General features: G+C 36.3%; 1 protein-coding gene across 2 annotated transcripts in view; it reads left to right on the top strand.

The window, feature by feature from the left end:
- Window positions 1-19,721, top strand: part of SCYL2 (SCY1 like pseudokinase 2) — a 59,685-nt gene that overhangs the window by 5,512 nt on the left and 34,452 nt on the right. For both annotated transcript variants that reach the window (XM_081248391.1, XM_081248392.1), the window contains exon 2: window positions 10,281-10,485. In XM_081248391.1, the coding sequence (XP_081104517.1) occupies window positions 10,309-10,485 (177 nt within the window). In that variant the 5' untranslated portion in view covers window positions 10,281-10,308. The remainder of the gene's footprint in view (window positions 1-10,280; window positions 10,486-19,721) is intronic.

Here is a 19,721-nt window from a genome sequence, read left to right as displayed (position 1 = left end):
ATGCCCTTGGTAACCTGGCTTTTCTAAGTCTCCTTTGCCATACTTCTCTCTTTTCCTCCAGTTTTTATCTGAACTGCTAGTTTTTACTCCTACACTTGTCTCATTCTCTCTATCTAGTTCACTCCCCCTCCCCTTTAAAGACATCTGTGATTTTGCTGTTTGGGGGAAACTTTCTTCTGTCTGTTCCTCTTCTTTTTGTTCCTATAGCATCTGTGTATGTATATTCTGCAGCATTTTATTACTGTAGGATAATAATGCTGTGGTTGGTTTACTTCTCTGTCTCTTACCTTTGATGGTAAGCTCTTTATGGCTTATTTTTCCTTTACTTCTTTCTTCCCCAGTTTCTTATGTGGTATCAGGTACATAGTGGGTGCTCAATAAATATTAAATAATTCACCAGATTAATTTCCATGTCTATTTCTACCTTGTGTACACCAGTGTTGACTCTGGGTGATGGATAGGCATCTCAAATTTGACTATTAACTCTGAAAATATCCTTTGTTTTCATACTGAACTATTTCTAGTTTCCAAATCACGTCATGTATAGTCTTCCCTCCATGTCTTGACACGTAGTAATCCTTCTTTCTGGAAGCTCCTTCCCTTTTCTCCTACCTGAAAAACACTTTTTTTTTTTAATTGGAGTATAATTGATTTACAAAAAACACTTCATTTTTGAGCCAATCTTCATGTTCCCAAAGCATGGTACATTCATACCTCTAGTTAATTGCTATGAATCTTTGCAGATCTGAGTCTGCTACTGGACTGAGTCCCTAAAGATCAGACATGTCTCCATTTACATCTATATTTCCAGTGTATGGCAAGTGCATGGCATGTAATATGTAGCTACTCAGGCAGAGTTAAAGTATATGTAGATTTTTAAATAACGTTTTTATGTCTCTTCCACCTCCCCATCAAAATCAGCAGCAGATGTTCATAGAGAACAACTTGGCATGGCAATAAATGTTTTCATAATGCCAGTAGCAACATTTTCTAACTGCTTACAGAAATGCAGCATTAAATTAAAAAAGGAAAGTGAATTTTTATTTCTATTTACAGATAGTTCAAATCTTTAATAGAAAGTAAATTATATGAATATAATTTAATTAACTGAGAAATAGGACACAAACTAGTGCTGCCTTAGCCCAGTGGCCTTCCAAATACTTTTGCTTGTGTATTCTCTAAATAATTTGGTAAGACGTTGTACTTCTTTTGGTGTTTTAAGTTGATGGCATCTGAATTTTTTTGTCAAGGGTTTAGATAATTACAAAGTATCTGATTTCTAGATTGTGGTATATTATGATTATGTTTTACTTTTATCAAAACCTTGGAGTTTTTGCTTATTAATTGAAATAAATAAACTTGTTCCTATACAGCCCTGTGACGACTATCTTGTTTCTTAATTGTAATTCTGTGACAGATAAGGCATGGGGTTTTGCTGTTAAGAAATAAAGCACAACCCTCTTCAGAATTTCTTACTAAACTTCTTTTTGCTTTACTCTTAAGAGACTTTCAGGATTAATGTATTCTCAAATTGCATTTTCCCGTTTGGCATGCGTGCCAAAGATTTTTATACCCTGGGAAATACCCTGTAACAAGACTGGGATGGCTGAGAAAAATATTTTACTTTGTTCAAGTGGGAGAAAACTGTGAAAAAAGAGTTGGTTAAGGAAAATTTGCAGGACACAGACTTGTTCTTAGGTAAATCAATTTTTGGAAAGAATACACATGGCAAGTGAAGGTTTGAAGAGTGATAGGACTTTAAACCTCTTTCTGTGCCATGGACCCTTAAACAATCTAGTGGACCTGTTCTCAGAGCAACATTTTAACAGCTTGTCAGTTTCTTTCTACAGAAGCCTCTGGGATTCTGATTGGACTGCACTGAGTCTCTAGATTGATGGGGAAAATTGACACACCTTAACAATATTGAGTCTTCCATTTCCTGTACAAGTTTTTAAGTTATCTTCAATTTTTCACAGAAATTTTTGTTATTTTCATTGTACAAGTCTTTGTATCTTGTCAAATTTATCCATAGGTACTTCACGTCCTTGAAATGGTATTTTTTTTTAATTTGCTGTTTATTGTGTTTGTTTGCATCAATATTTGTCCTTTACATTTTTTACTTTCTTTGCAAGTCAAATTTTTTCTAGTTCCTTAATTTTTTTATTTTTTAGCGGCCTTTTTTTTTTTTTCTTCTCTAGTTGCAGTGAGTGGGGGCTACTCTTTATTGCGGTGCGCGGGCTTCTTACTGTGGTGGCTTCTCTTGTTGCAGAGCATGGGTTCTAGGCATGTGGGCTTCAGTAGTAGCAGCATGCAGGCTCAATAGTTGCGGCACGTGGGCCCCAGAGCATGCAGGCTTCAGTAGTTGCAGCGCATGGGCTCAGTAGTTGCGGTGCACGGGCTCTAGAGCACAGGCTCAGTAGTTGTGGTGCTCAGGCTTAGTTGCTCTGTGGCATGTGGGATCTTCCTGGACCAGGGATTGAACCTATGTCCCCTGCATTGGCAGGCAGATTCTTAACCACTGCGCCACCAGGGAAGTCCCTGTGTGCATCCTTTAAGAGTGAATTCTCTGTTTCCCTCAGTCCTGTGGAGCTCCTGCAGTTGAACCCTGCTCGCCTTCAAAGCCAGATGCTCTGGGGGATTCTCTTCCCAGTGCCAGAGCCCTGGGCTGGGGAGCTGATGTGGGGCTCAGAACTCTCATTCCTGTGGGAGAACCTTGGTAATATAATTTTTCTCCAGTTTGTGGGTCGCTCCCCCAGGGTGGTATGAGATTTGATTATGTCGTGAGTCTGCCCCTCTTACCAGTTTCATGGTTCTGTCTTTAGTTGTAGAGGATCTTTTGGGGTAGGTTTCAGTCTTTTTCAACAATGGTTGTGCAGATTGTTGTGATTTTGGTGTGCTCAAGAGAGGAGGTAAGCTTAGGTTCCTTCTACTCCACCATCTTGGCCACTCCTCCCTTCAAAATGGTATTTTTGAAATTTCAGTGTTCAGTTGTCTGTTTCTAGAATATAAGAATAGTCTTTTTTTAAAAAAAGTATTGTTTTTATATTCTGCCATCATGCTAAACTCACATATTAATTCCAGTAGCTTTCTTGTGGATTACTTCTGACTTTCTCTGCACATGATCATGTTGTTGAGAATAAAGAATTTTACTTCTTCCTCCCAGTATGAATGTCTTTTATTTTGTTTTCTTTTTTGCTTTGTCTAGGACCTCCATTAGAATACTGAATAGAAGTGGTAAAAGTAGATATCCTTACTTTGTTCCCTAATTTAGGGAGAAAGTGATTAATTTCTTATCTTTAAATGTGATATTAGCTATAGGTATTCAAAGGTGCCATTTATCAGGTTGAGGAAGTTCATTTCTGTTCTAAGTTTGCTGAGAGTTTTTATTGTGAATGAGTATTGAATTTTGTCAAAAAAATTTTTCTGCCTTTTCTGAGATGATCATATATTTTCTATTACCCATATTCAGTTAATATGGTGAATGACGTGGATTTGTTTTTGAGTGTTAAATCAATGCATTCCTGAGATAAATTCCACTTGGTTGTGGGGTTGGATTTGTTGGATGTGCTAATGTTTTGTTAAGGATTTTTACCTGTTGATGATGTATATTGATATGAAGTTTTCTTGTGTCATTATTTGGTGTTGGTATCAGGGTGATACTGACTATAGAACATGAAAGCCGGGCTTCCCTGGTGGCGCAGTGGTTGGGAGTCCGCCTGCCGATGCAGGGGACACGGGTTCGTGCCCCGGTCCGGGAGTATCCCGCATGCTGCGGAGCGGCTGGGCCTGTGAGCCGTGGCCGCTGGGCCTGCGCGTCCGGAGCCTGTGCTCCGCAACGGGAGAGGCCACAGCGGTGAGAGGCCCGCGTACCGCAAAAAAAAAAAAAAAAAAAAAGAACATGAAAGTGTTCTATTGTCTTCTATTTTCTGGAAGAGCTTATATGGATCTGGAATTATTTCTTCCTTAAATGTTTGATAATATTCAGCAGTGAACCCCTCCGAGCCTGGAGTTTTCTTTATGGTGAGAGTTGCAGTTATGAATTGCATTTCTTTTCTTTTCTTTTTTTTTTTTTTTTTTTTGCGGTACGCTGGCCTCTCACTGCCGCGGCTTTTCCCGCTGCGGAGCACAGGCTCCGGACGCGCAGGCCCAGCAACCACGGCTCACGGACCCAGCCACTCCGCGGCACGCGGGATCCTCCCGGACCGGGACACAAACCCACGTCCCCTGCATCGGCAGGCGGACTCTCAACCACTGCGCCACCAGGGAAGCCCTGCATTTCTTTTAAATAGGATTATTCTGACTTTCTCTTCAGTTATAGTAGTTGTACCTTCCAAGGAATTTTTTCACTTTATCCAAGTTGTTGAATTAATTGGTTGGCATAAGATCATCCATAATATAATATCTGATTTATTTAGAATCTATAGGCTCTATATAGGATTAGCATCCGTAGGATTTCTTCTATTTCTGATATTGGTCATTTGTGTTTTTAAAAGTTTTCTTAATGTAGCTAGAGGTTTATCTTTAAAAAAAAAAGTGTGTGGCTTCATTGATTTTTCTATTTAATAGAGTATTAAATTACATTAAATTCAGTCGTTCCATTGATTTCTACTCTTTTTTTTTTAAAAATAGATTTACTTATTTTTGGCTGCATTTGGTCTTCATTGCTGCACACGGGCTTTCTCTAGTTGCGGCAACCGGGGCTACACTTCATTGCGGTGTGCAGGCCTCTCATTGCAGTGGCTTCTCTTTGTTGCAGAGCATAGGCTCTAGGCAAGCGGGCTTCAGTAGTTGTGGCACACGGGCTTCAGTAGTTGTGGCTCACAGGCTCTAGAGCGCAGGTTCAGTAGTTGTGGTGCACGAGCTCAGTTGCTCCGTGGCATGTTGGATCCTCCTGGACCAGGGCTCGAACCCGTGTCCCCCGCATTGGCAGGTGGATTCTTAACCACTGCACCACGAGGGAAACCTGATTTCTACTCTTTATTTCCTTCTTTCTACTTATTTTGAGTATAATTTTCTCTTTTTTTCCTAGCTTCCTAAGATAGAAGCTTATACCATTGATTTTGGATTTTTTTTTTAATAAACATTTAAAGCTATAAATTTCCTATGGGGCACTGCTTTGCCTACATACCACAGATTTTTCATTTTCATTCACTTCAAAATATTTAAAAATTTTCTCTGTGATTTCTTTTTTAGCCCTTGGGTATTTAGAAGTATTGTTTAATATCCAGATATTTGCATTTTTCTAGATATTTATCTATCACTGACTTCTAGCTTAATTTCATTGTGGTCAGTGAACGTATTTTGTATTAGTAGGTTTAAGTATTTTGAGACTTGTTTTATGGCCCAGCATATAGTCTATCTTAGTGAATATTCCATGTACATATGAAAACAAAACGCATTCTGCTTTTGTAGAGTGGAGTGTTTTAGGTCAGGTTATTTGTTAGTGTTGTTCAAGTCTCTACGTCCTTATTGATTTTCTGTCTACTTGGTCTATCTGTGCATTTGCTACTGAGAAAGGACCCATGAAGTCTCCAACTACACTTGTGGATTTGTCTGTTTCTTCTTTCAGTTCTGTCAGTTTTTGCTGCATTTATTTTGAAACTCTCTTATTTAGTGTGTACACATTTAGGATTGTTATGTCTTCTTGAGAGTTGACAATTCTGTCATTATGAAGTGTCCCTCTTTGTCTTGAAGCCTGTTCTGCCTGTTTTAATATAGCCACTCTAGCTTGTATATTTTCACATTTTTTTAGTTTTAAATCATCTTGTAAAGTGTGTTTAAAGTGGGTTTCTTATAAACAGCATATGGTTGGGTCTTGCTTTTCTAATCTAGTTTGATAGTCTCAGCCATTTAACTGGAATTTTAAATCATTTACATTTAATGTAATTATTTATATGGTTGGATTCAAATTTATTATCTTGCTATTTATTTTCTGTTTTTCACATTTGTTCTTCGTTCCTTTCTTTTCCTACTTTTTTAAAATTAATTCAGTTTACTTTAGGATTCCATTTTATTTCCATTGTTAGCTTTTTAGCTTTGTCTCTTTATTATTTTAGTTATTACTCTAGGGTTTATAATATGTCTTTAATATGCCACAGTCTACCTTGAAATGTTATACTACCTCACATACAAGAATATTTCAAAAATATACTTCCATTTCCCCCTCTCTCTTTTTTTTAAATAAGTTTATTTATTTATTTTTGGCTGCATTGGGTCTTCGTTGCTGTGCACAGGCTTTCTCTAGTTGTGGTGAGCAGGGGCTACTCTTCGTTGTGGTGTGCGGGCTTCTCATTGCAGTGGCTTCTCTTGTTGCGGAGCACAGTAGTTGTGGCACATGGGCTCAGTAGTTGTGGCTTGCAGGCTCCAGAGCGCAGGCTCAGTAGTTGTGGCATACGGGCCCAGTTGCTCTGTGGCATGTGGAATCTTCCCGGACCAGGGCTCGAACCCATGTCCCCTGCATTGGCAGGCGGATTCTTAACCACTGCGCCACCAGGGAAGCCCCCTCCATTTCCCCTCTCTTATCCTTGATTTGTTTTATCATATTTTTACTTCTACATATATTATAAGCACAATACATTTTTGTTATTTTTGCTTTAAATGATCAGCTGTCTTTCAAAGATAACATGAGAATTTTTTTATATACCTGCATAATTTTTATTTTCAGAGTCCTCCATTCCTTTTGTAGATTCAGATTTCTGTCTGGTATCATTTGCCTTCTGTTTGAAGGGCTTCCTTTAATATTTCTTATAGTAAATATATGGTGGCAACAAATTCTCTCAGGTTTTCATGAAAAAGTCTTTATTTCACATTTATTTTTGAAAGTTTTTTTTTTTCTTTCCCTCATGGCTTGTAGAATTCTACGTCAGCAGCTTCTTTCAGCTCTTTTGAGACCTTATTCAGTTGTTCCCTGGCCTTGTATAGTTTCTGATGAGAAGTTTGGGGAATATTCTTATCTTTTTTCCTCTGTATATAATTTGCCTATTTTCTCTGGCTACTTTTAAGAGTTTTCTCTTAATCACTGATTTTCAGCTATTTGATATGACATATTTAGGCATGGTTTTTTTTTCTTTGTGTTCATCCTGCTTTGTGTTTATTGAATTTCTTTGTGCTATATAGTTTTCATCAAATTTGGAAAAATTTTGGCTATTTTTCAAATATTATTTTTCCCCGTTTCCCCTCTTTTTTTTTTTTTTTTTTTTTTTTTTTTTTTTGCGGTATGTGGGCCTCTCATTGTTGTGGCCTCTCCCGTTGCGAAGCACAGGCTCCGGACGCGCAGGCTCAGCAGCCATGGCTCACGGGCCCAGCCGCTCCGCGGCATGTGGGATCTTCCCAGACCGGGGCACGAACTCGTGTCCCCTGCATCGGCAGGCGGACTCTCAACCACTGCACCACCAGGGAAGCCCTCCCCTCATTTTTGAGATTCAGTTATATATGTTTGACTGTGATATTGTCCCACAGGTCACTGAGACTTTGTTCATTTATTTTTTTCCCAGCCTTTTTCTCTATCTTCAGTTTTCACTGATCTTTTTTTCCTACATTGTCTAATCTGGTAATTATATCCTCTGAGTTTTTTTATTTGAGATATTTTTGTCTCTAGAATGTTCATTTGATTTTTTTTTAATATTCCATTTTCTTTTATTATGTTCGTGCTTTCCTCTAAATACTTGTTTTGCAGGAGAAGAGAGAAGCGAGAGAATAGTCATGTCTCAGGTCTCTGGTGAGTCCCAGGATAGGCTGCCAAGTGAGGGTCCTTGGCTTCCTGTATGGAAAGAATTCAAGAGCCAGCCAAAGTGAAGTGAAAGCAGGTTTATTTAGAGAGATAAACATTAAAATTGGCAGAATGCAGACTGTCTCAGAAAGTGAGAGCGCCCCTGGGATATGAAGTTGTTAATTTTTATGGGCTAGTTATGCTAATGAGTGGGAGGACTATTTCAACTATTTGGGGAAATGGACAGGGATTTCCAGGAACTAGGCCACCACTCACTTTTTGGCCTTTTATGGTCAGCCTCAGAACTGTCATGGCACCTGTGGGTGTGCTATTTATCATTCTAATGTATTACAATGAGCATATAATGAGGCTCAAGGTCTACGGGAAGTCAGATCTTCTGCCATCTTTGGCCTAACCAGTTTTTGTCATATCCTCAATGGCTGTGTCATTCTTTTAACTGTTGTCCCCTGACCTCTTCCTTTCTGTCTCACTTGGACATATGATAGTTTTTTATGTCTTTGCTGCTAATTCTATAAGCTCATTTTGGAGTCTGTTTTTATTGACTGATTTTGGTCTTGGTTATGATCACATTTTCTTCTTCTTGGCATGTCTGATAATTATTGATTGCATACTGAACATTGCGAGTGTTACATTGCTTAGTATCTGAAATTATTTTTGTCTCCATTTCATGAGTATTGGGTTTCATTCTGGTAAGCAGTTAAGTAATCTATGATTAGTTTGATCATTTGAGGCTAGCTTTTTAGTTTGTTAGGGCGGGTTTAGGATACTTTAAGAATGGTTTATTCGAAGTACCAAGGCATAGTCCTTCTGGGGTTTCTACTGAATGCCTTTAGTGATCAGTGAGGTCTCTCCACTCTAGCTTGAAAAATTAAAAGATTTGCAGCCCTGTATGAACTCTGTAACTATTCAGCTCACAGCTCGCTAGTTGTTCCTTACCTGACCTTCTTACTGAACTCCGGTTCGGCTGTTTGCTGCTTGAAAGCCAATACTTGAGAGGCAAGTGCTGGTAAGAATGGAAAGGTGCTTTATTCAGGAGGCCAGCAACTTGAGGATATGGCAGACTGGTGTCCAAAAACCCAACTCCAAAGATTCTGCTTGATTATGAAAGCTTTTAAAGGGAGAATCATTTGGGGAGGGGATCAGTCTAGTTTATCTTCCACTGTGTGCAGATTTTCTTCTGCTTGGTTGATGGTGAGGTAACAAGGTAGTGTTCCAGGAATCTCATGCTCAACGTGAAGTTATAATCCTCTACCTGGGGGCGGGTGGGGGGGGCTCTTAGTTCCTGTAGAAGAACTCAAAGGTATTGTTATGTATATTCTTTGAGGACCAGGACCCTGCCCCGAGGCTGCATTATTGTTTCTTGACTGCTCCTCTTTTGTTTCTGCATTCCCTCCGTTCCCTGATAAACAATTGTTTGATTTTGCCCTTTGGAACTCAGGGAAGGTCAAGGGGGCTGAATGAAGCCTATTTCCTACAAACAAGAAATGGGGGGGGGTACACAGAAAGTATTTGTACCTGAGAGGGCCCCATAGGGTCCTGCTCTGTTTCAACCTGGTGAAGTTGCACACTATGTACGTGAATCTTAGTATTCAACAAAGCATCAGGGGGACCCCTGCAAATTTCTGGAGCTCTTTTTCAGCACTGTTCCCTTCTCTTTTTTTGCCTTAAAAAAATTTTTTTTCCTCTTCTTCCCCCTTCTCTTTGAAATTCTATCTCAGAAGTCCCAGCCATCTCAGCATCATTGAATTCCAATTTCTTTCCTCAACTCCTTAATTCAGTTAGACTATGCTTGGGATTCTTTGTCTACTCCATGGTTTGCAGTGTGCCTCTAGGCAGAAAGCTGGGGCAACCCTAGAATTCACTTTGTTTGCTTTCTCACTGGGATCACATGGCTTGTGCTGCCTGTTCAATATCTGAAAACATTTGTTTCATATATTTTGTCCAGTTTCCAGTTGTTGAGGAGGGAGCGTAAATACAGTGTTTGTTCCTCCATCATCACCAGAAATGTGTAAAATCTGAAAAATATTTTATTACCTGTTGCTTGTTCATGTGTTATTGTCCTTTAGCTTTTTGTTTAGAAAATATTCTTAAGTGACTTCATAGTTCAACAGTGATTATTTTAATAGTGGACAAAACTTTTATGAAATACAAATTTATTGTTTAGTATAACATTAGAGCCTTTCAGGTTTTTTATAGTTTTTTTTTTTTACTGTGAAGATTCAGACCCTCTACATAACTTTAAGTCTTAAAGGGTCTTATAATATGGACCATGTTATATAGTTGAGCAACATTCATGTTAGTGTCAATGTGAATATGTCTTTTCTCTTATTGGTCTGTGACAATTGAGGTTGAAGCACAGTTCGGTTCCTAGACTTAAATTTGCATTTAAGTATATTGGGTTCTCTGAAGACAAAACTAACCTATAGCTTTTGTTTCTATAGGATTGTTTTGCTCATTGTTTGGGGTATATTAAGCTTTCAGACTAAATAATGAATAAATACTTAAAGAAGTAAACACAAATGACCTGTGCTCTCCTATCCCATGTTTCTAGGTAACTATAACTACCCAGAATTGCAGCCATGGAGTCCATGCTTAATAAGTTGAAGAGTACTGTTACAAAAGTAACAGCTGATGTCACTAGTGCTGTGATGGGAAATCCTGTCACTAGGGAATTCGATGTTGGTCGACACATTGCCAGTGGTGGCAGTGGGCTAGCTTGGAAGATTTTTAATGGCACAAAAAAGTCAACAAAGCAGGTAAGTTTTAGTTTAGAGTCCAGTTGGAAAGAACACACATGCTAATAAGTACCATAATGTGCATGTATGCATTTTTATGTTAAGAAATCCTAAAAGTAATGGGTTCTTTAGTTGTCATTTCATCTAATGAAGTCATAGAAAAACAAATGCTTTTAAACATGCCCTTGAATCTCCTGGTTACAAATGCATTGTTTGATATATCATCTCATCTTGTACTTTAATTTTGTTTACTTAATAACAAACATATCAGTTGCACAAATGAGTGTATTAGATTTTAATATTTAGCAAAGTGGTTTTTTAAATTATTTTTTTAACATCTTTATTGGAGTATAATTGCTTTACAACTGTGTGTTAGTTTCTGCTTTATAACCAAGTGAATCAGCTATACATATACATATATCCCCATATCTCCTCCTTTTAGCAAAGTGTTTTAGAATAAAAATTTTCTGTTCCTTTTTATTTTTATCAATATGTTATGACAAAATACTCAGTTAAATTTTTCTAACATTCTGTTTTTAAGCATCCTTATTCCCTCTTTTATTCTATAGCCTTATAGAAAATAGACTTCTATAATATTTTTTCATATTTGTTAACACTATAGTTTTTACCATCAGGGGATACATTTGTGGCATATAATCAGTAGTATGTTTGGGGGTATATTGATTTAAAAATTATTTTAAAACTGTTCTTTTAGTGAAGAGTAGTTTGAATGAGTTTTATTTTTATTTTTATTTTTATTTGACTTAAGAGACCAACAGACTGTTCTTAGAAATGTGGAGGATTGTTAGTGTTAAATTTTACTGACAACTTTCTGTTGGAATTGTTAAAGAATTGAAAAATCTCCAGGTTTAAAACGTTTGTGGAAATATGTTCTTTAAAAAGAAGAATCAAAAAAGAAAAAAGAAAAATCACTGTTTCCAAAAGTACTTTTACTTTCCCTATACGTGAAACATATCAAATTTAAGACATGGGATTTAATACACATATTTTCCAATGACTATCAAAATTGTACAATTGTGAGTATGCATTGTGACTTTTCCAAAACCAGCTTATTTCCCAAACAAGTATATTATAGATGGAATTGGCTTTGGTTATCCTTTTATGAAGGAAGAATCTTGGTTCTGTAATAGATTGCTGGTATGTGGTTTGTACCCGACCTGTAAATCTTGTTTTTATTGCCATTTGGTTAGAAGTCTTTAAGTCCAAAGTTGATCTTAAATATTGATTGGTCATTTTTGAACATTGTTTTCTCTTTCACCAAGAGCTCATCCAAAAAATAAATGGTTTCTTGAGTATTGACTACTTAAAAAGTTATGAATGAGGTCATGAAGTTATATAAATGACCAACCTCCAACACCAGCACAAATTGCTTTTATAATCAATTATATAAAGGGAAAATGAAATAACACCAAATTTACTAAATTTTGCATTGTTTATTAAGGACGTGATAACATAGTCGTGTCTTTGTCCTTAACCAAAAGAGTTCTAGGTGTTTGTGTTTATATCATTAGTTCATATGCTGAAATCCTCCAATGTTGGAGCTTCTGTTGTTGCTAATAGAACATGAGAACCAGGCACAAATAATAGATAGTTGATTAGATATTACACATTAATACAGCATTTCTCAACTGCTGACTTCCAGAACTGAGTTCTCTTATGAAACTTTAACTGTATTCCTTTTTTCCCCCAAATTTATTGCTTTGAGGAAAAAGGTAGTTTTAGAATATATCATTGTTCTCTGTGGATTTTGAATTTTCTTTTGCCTCTTTCAAACCTCAGAGGGTCAGAACTCTGAGTATCCTGTCTGGACTGCTGGCTAATTCCTTAAGGAATAGCTAAGTCTCTTGGCACTGAAGCCTCATTTGAATTTCTCCCTTAATTGAAAAGTTTTTTTCTTTTTTCAATAGCCTCATTTTTATTAAAAGGGAATCAGAGAAAATAGATAATCTAGAGCTGTACTTAATACAGTATGGTAGCCATAAGCTATATATGGCTTTTTCAATTAATTAAAATTTAATAAGATTAAATTCAGTTTCTTTATTGGACTAGTCACATTTCAAATGCTCCATAGCCACATGTGGCTCATATTACCATATTGGACAGTGCAGATATAGAACTTTCTATCATCACTGAAAGTTCTGTTGGGCAGTGCTGATTTTAGAGAAACTGGGAGAAAAATAATGGAAAAGGATACTCTGCTAGTCCTTTTCTTCCCCCTTAAAGGGACATTGAAACTGAAGGCATCTTTCTTACCCTCTCAGCTTTATTTGATTTAGCATACAGTGTACTTGATTGTAGTTGTGTTTTATAGTAGAATATATGATCTTAAATTTGACTTTGAGGTAGACATCGGGTAAGAGACTTTGGGCTAGGAGATTCTCATACCTGTTTTTTTAAAAAATAAATTTATTTATTTATTTATTTTTGTCTGTGTTGGGTGTTTGTTGCTGTGCGCCGGCTTTCTCTAGTTGCTGTGAGTGGGGCTACTCTTCATTGCAGTGTGTGGGCTTCTCATTGTGGTGGCTTCTCTTGTTGCGGAGCATGGGCTGTAGGCGCGTGGGCTTCAGTAGTTGTGTCACATGGGCTTCAGTAGTTGTGGCGCACGGGCTTCAGTAGTTGGGGAGCGCGGGCTTAGTTGTGGCATGCGGGATCTTCCTCAACCAGGGCTTGAACCCGTGTCCCCTGCATTGGCAGGCGGATTCTTAACCACTGCACCACTAGGGAAGCTCTCATACCTGGTTTTAATAGTTAAAAATATGAAAGTGTTTTCTGTTGTTACATGGCAGTGAAATAAATACCATGATATTTAAACCATTGCATTTAAAGTTTAAATCTTGTTCTTTTCCCCCATTTCACTTTTTTTACATGATCTTCAAAAGAAGTATCATAATTTCACATTGTCCAAAAAAAACCCCAACAACAACAACAACAAAAAAACATAACAGTATTTCCAAGTTAAAAGAATCCTTGTATTATTATTTTTAGGGTTTGCATACCCCTTTAAAGATTATCTGTGTATTTTTTCCTAGGGTTATTTCAAGTTCACATTAGTACACGATTAATTATAATTTTCAGATCATGTAGAACTTTTAACTTTTTAAAATTTATTTTTATTTATTTTTGGCTGCGTTGGGTCTTTGTTGCTGCACATGGACTTTCTCTAGTTGCAATGAGCTGGGGCTACTCTTCTTTGTAGTGTGCAGGCTTCTCATTGCGGTGGCTTCTCTTGTGGCGGAGCACGGGCTCTAGGTGCACGGGCTTTGGTAGTGTGGCACGTGGGCTCAGTAGTTGTGGCTCCCGGGCTCTAGAGCGCAGGCTCAGTAGTTGTGGCACATGGGCTTAGTTGCTCCGCGTCATGTGGGATCTTCCTGGACCAGGGCTTGAACCCGTGTCCCCTGCATTGGCAGGCGGATTCTTAACTACTACGCCACCAGGGAAGTCACAACTTTTAACTTTTTAACCTAAATGTTTGAAGCCCTCTTAGAAGAGTAGTAATAATAGCACCTACAAAACTGATGAGAAAAAGTACATATTTATGAAACCTGGAATGCAGCAAGATAAAGAATTGGTAAATAAAAAGTTACTTGCTCCTGGTTACTTGTGCCTTCATTGTACCTGATTGGACATCTGTATTATTATTCTGTCTTTATGGTTCCAAAAATAAATTTCTGTTGCTTTTTATTATTTTTGAAAGACATTCATTGAAGAAACACCTCATAGTGAAAAATTTATGAAAGTGAAATTAAGAATTCTAAGAATCTTCAAGACAAGTGTATAGTTGATTTTTTGCAGTAAAATAAATTTCTTAGGCCAGTTTTATATATAAAATGAGCCGTTAGGATTTTTTAAAGTTATTATTTAGATAAACTTAACCAAATACAACATGTAAACATGTTGAAATGGATAGATCTTTAAATACAGCTTATTAACACTCGAAGCTACTATTTAGGCTCAAGTGCTATTTAGTTTCCTTTTTGAGTGTTTATTTAGAAGCAGCTCTTAGTTCTTAACCATTACTCTTTCTAGAATGTCTTTCTAGAGATGCTATAAAACATTTCAAGGTGACATTTAGGGAATTTAAGTTGTCTAATTTTTAAAATATAAACTTATTTTTAAGAACTCACATACGGAATAGTGCACAAATCATGAGTGAGCAGCTTTTTGAATGTTCACAGTGAACACACCTGTGTAACCAGCATCCATATCAAGAAAACATTGCTAATATTCATGTCTCTTCACATTTATTACCTCCCCCTACCCCCACCCCGCCCCTTCTCTCCGGGGGTAACTGCTCTCCTGTCCTTTGACACTTAGGAATAATCTTGCCAGTTTTTGAATTTTGTTTAGGTGGAACCATGGCATGTACTTTTGTGTTCGGCTCCCTTTTCTTAAATTTATTTTCATGAAATACATCTATGTAGTTGAATATAGCAATTTTTCTTTTCATTGATATATAGAGTACTGCTGTGAACATTGTTGTGTGCCGTTGGCATATATGACATGTTACCTAGATATGGAATTGCTAGGTAATAGTGTATGTATCTGTTCAGTGCCAAAAAGCTTTCCAGAGTGTTTGTGCCAATGTACACATCCACCAGCAGTTATAGATCTCCATATCTCTGCCCAAACCTTTCCATAGTTAGTCTTTTGAACTAAAAAGGGCTATTTAATTTTTGAAAATTCAGTGAAATATTTCCTGCTCCCCTACCTCTTGAACTTTTGTAATGTCTAGTAGATAGTTGCTGGGCTTAGAGTTTATGCTGCTGTATTTCTCTTATAGCTTTGAAACTGACTTAGTCTTTCTACAGAGTAGCATATTTAGGACTAAAATGGTTTTATAAACATAGACACTCTTGTCAAACGTATCCTTATTTCCTTTTTAAAGAATATTTAAGAGAGATTTCTGAGACAAATGCCCTGCAATGGATTTCATTAGCTTTTCTAATTTTTAATTAGACTTTATTTAAACAAGTCATTAAAGGGAAATTTTTTTGGTCAAACTGCATGTATAAGTGAGAAATGTTTGCTTCATATATATGTCCTTTAAAATTGAAATACCATCACCGTATCTGTTAGATAGGAATACTATAACTATAGAGGCTGCTAATATATTTAAATAATTTGTAATAAAAGCACTACATAAATAGTTTCTGTCTCACCTGTATATATAACTTTTACTTCTTTTCAAGTAGAAGAATAGCTCAACATTTTGAAATCTCTTTCAACTCTCCTATGTCAAGCCAAGAGATTTATTTGGGGGGAAAATGTTTTAAAAAACATGTGCGCATGTGTGTATGTTTATATATAAAATTTTGCCTGGTTCTCAGGCTATTCATGCATTTATTTATTAAGCATTTCTGTTTATCTTGACACAAGATTCTGTGTTGCCAGGTGACTACTCTTCAAATGGATTTAACATTTATTAGGAGTCTTCACTAGAAGACTTTTATTACGATCTTTTTTATCCAGTTATGGAGTAGTTCCTTTTTAAAAAAATAAGGCAACTTCAGTCATATTTTGCCTTAAAAGTCATACTTGTTGGCCTATTTCTTTTGCCCTGCTTCATAAGCTTTGTAACACCCCCAGTTAAATTGCTATTCATATGAGGATAATAAAGATTGATCGATTTTTTAAAATTATGCAGTAAAAATTTACCTATTCATATTTATCCACTCTACTGCATGTAGGCTTGGACACAGTCCCTTCCTTATTACAGAATTTACATTATGTTATTCTAGATGCCAGTGTTCATGGGGTAAAGCTTGCTAATATTGTGTAGACAGAGGCATAATTAAATTATTATAAATAGTTAAATTCTAAAATACAGCTTTAACGTAAAGGAAACCATTGTGCAAAGGTGAATGTGCTAGTCAAGTTGCTTAGATCAAAAATGATCATAGACTATCTAGTAATTTTAAGGAGTATATCTTGTTATCTCTCAGTCATCTCAACTTATTTTTAACTTAATCTAAATAAAAACTTAGATTTTGTTTTATTGTTTTGAGAAAGGAACATTGTTCCAAAATCACACAAAAAAATGAAGAACATGATGCTTGGAGTTACCACCAGCCAGTCCTGAAAGGCCCATAAAATAAAGGATTTCAGGGAATGTTTATGTTTCAAAAACCATCTCTGGTGGCTCTGAGGAATAGGTTAGTGGAGTTCATGATTGTTATTAGGGAATCCTAGACACATTGGTGTATACTAACTCAGATTTTATTACTTAAATTATCTTGTTTTCAGTGAGAGTTCAACTTTGTAGTTATAGTAAGCAAAGTAGCTTTTAAAAACTATAAATTAGGTCTATATCAAAAGACAGCCTCCATTATGACAAATATTAATTTTTAGAAAAGATAATTTATTTCATAGCCTTTTTTGTTTAAAGATAGGCTATTGAGAAAAAATACTTTTTATTTATGGGTAACTTTCTTTGCCAATGTATTTAAAAAAATATTAAGTGAATAAAACAATAGAGTGCCAAATGTTGCTTACATTATTTTATATTTGGTATTATTTATAATTTTGCAAAAAGAGCCTCACATTTTAATTAGCATTAACAGTTGTTGAATCTTAAGTGGAAGATATATTGGATGATTGCACTACCTCATTTTTTTTGTATATTTGAAAATTTTCGTAATGAAAAGTTGAAAACGGTTTTAATTCAACATGATAATGAAATGCTTCTAGTAGTTGCTTATCTTTATTGACCATCAGTAGGCAATGAACATCTGAGTATCTTTTAGGTGAAGATCCTGTGGTGGGTACAGAGACACTTATGGCATGGTTTCTTTCTTCAAGAAGTTTGTAATATACATATAGGTATAGACAGATAGGATTTTTATACAAATGATATGTGTTAGCAGAGGGGGTAGTATAGTGAAGTAAGAGGAAAGACAAATTTAGAAATTAGATGATGGTCTATTCTGTTGAAAGGTTTCAAGGTGCAGGCTAAGAGTTTTCTTTTAGGGAGTCAGCATGAGGCCTAAAGGTTAGTTAATTAGTCATTACTTTTTTGACATTGTTTAATTTTAATTAACTGATCCGAACAAAGAAAGTTTTTTTTTTTTTTTTGCGGTAAGTGGGCCTCTCACTGTTGTGGCCTCTCCCATTGCGGACCACAGGCTTGGGACGCACAGGCTCAGCGGCCATGGCTCACGGGCCTAGCCACTCCGCGGCATGTGGGATCTTCCCGGACCGGGGCACGAACCCGCGTCCCCTGCATTGGCAGGCGGACTCTCAACCACTGCACCACCAGGGAAGCCCCGAACAAAGAAAATATTTTAAAGATAGTTGATAACCTGTTCTGATCTATGTAGGAATCTTTCATTTTTGACCTAAAACAATAAATGAATGTCAGAGAGAGTTGTGTTTTTCTTTTTCTTTATGAACTGTAGTGTTCTGCCTTTAGAGTGGTGAATCTGTAGGAGCTCAGAAGTTACTTCATGTAATCTTTTTTTAAAGACTTAAAACATCTTGAAAAAATAAACATTTATTAGATGCATTTATAAAATATGTTGGAACACTTACTAAGATAAAATTGTATTCATGAATGAGATGGGAACTTGAACTTGTAGGTCATTTGTTTTTAGTTCAAATTAATATTACATAATGCTCTTAGCTCCTGTTTGTCCTGTCTCAAAATGATCAAAAGAGCTAATATTTTGTGTTTGTGTGTGTGTGTGTGTGTGTGTGTGTGTGTGTGTATGTATATGCCAGGTTAACTTGTGAAGGCAATATATATATGAGTGCTATTTAAAGCTCTCACTCAAATAGTTTTACTGAAGGCATATATCATGTTTTACCAGGATCTTATTTATTGGCCCTGTTATTTCTGGGGAGACAGAATGGTGTATTGGCTAAGAAAGTGACCCCTAGAGCTGGACTGACTGGGTTTGAATCTTGATTCTTCATCTTACCAATTGTGAGATCTTAGATAGTATGTTTATCTTTTCCACAGTGTCCTCATCTGTGAAGTGAGGATAATAACTTGTCTCATGGGTTGCTGTGAGGAGTGGAATAATTCCTAAAAAGTATACAGATGCTTGGGGAATAGGGTGTTCAGTTTGAGTTACTAAAATAGTCCCTTTACGTTATAACTTTTCAGAGGCTCAATCCTCTAAAATCCTTAACTCATCTATATATGTATAAGGAGGCTCCAACTTAAAACAAGTTGTGTTTTGAGGAATTTACTGATTTGGGTTTCTGCAGTGAATCTCCGTTGTGTAAATAGGTTGCCAGGCTAATTTGTGAAGGCAATAATCATAATGTAGCAAAAATAATTAGAAGAGAACAGCAATAAAATGGAAAGATACTGTCTTGGTATCAACTCAAAGATAGTTGAGTAGTAGTAGGTTTAATTAAAAGCATTTGAAAGAGACATAGAGCTCTGAAAGAGTCATTCAGAATCTTCCATAGAATTTTGGAGGGCTAGCATTGATTCTTTGCTAATTTTACTTCCAACTTTATCAGTTTTCTTTGCATTTATGATGGAGAGCTAACAGCATCACTGATGTATTACACAGTTATATCACCTATCAATATGGCTATTTTTTGACTGATTTGTTAAGATTAGGTAACTGGATGGGAACTGTTTTCTTTGTGCAACTGAGAGAGAATGAAAGAGAGAAGGTGGTTAAGGAGGTTGTGTGCTTTTAGTAGTATAAAATAAGCTGTGACTGATCTCAGAGAGATGATAGGGGAGCAGTTTACCGTGCTGGTAACCATTCCCAGTTACTGCCCTTAACAAGAGGAGAGAGAGAAAGAGTATGGGTTATTCATATGTAAAAGATGCTTACAAATTGAGTTTTTGTATAAATAAGCACTCCCTGACATATAAGATGTTTCTTTTAAAAAGCATTTCAAGATTTTGTAGTATAATCCAGGGTTATCACTATGAAAAGCATTTTGAATTTTTTAACATTTTAACTTTTATTTGAATTCCAATAAAATAAGAGATTACTACATAGGGGACAACACATTACACACAGTTTGTGTGTATCTCTGATACCAGAGTTCAAAGATGGAAATTTTCCGATGTTCTCCTTAGATGAGGGTTCTTAGTCTCATAACTCTAAAAATATTTAAATTTAGTAATTATGAAGAAACCAACTTTTTAATATCAGAAAAGTATTACAATGGTGCTAAAATGCACCATTAGTTTTTAGTTATTTCTATTTGTAGACTGTTGTGACACTCAAATAAAATTTTATTGCTTTTATATATTCTTGATTAATTAG

Source organism: Mesoplodon bidens (assembly GCF_964165515.1).
Source record: "Mesoplodon bidens genome assembly, chromosome: 11".
Classification (NCBI taxonomy): domain Eukaryota; kingdom Metazoa; phylum Chordata; class Mammalia; order Artiodactyla; family Ziphiidae; genus Mesoplodon; species Mesoplodon bidens.
The sequence above is the reverse complement of the archived record's forward strand: the minus strand, read 5'-3'. Positions and strand labels throughout refer to the sequence as shown.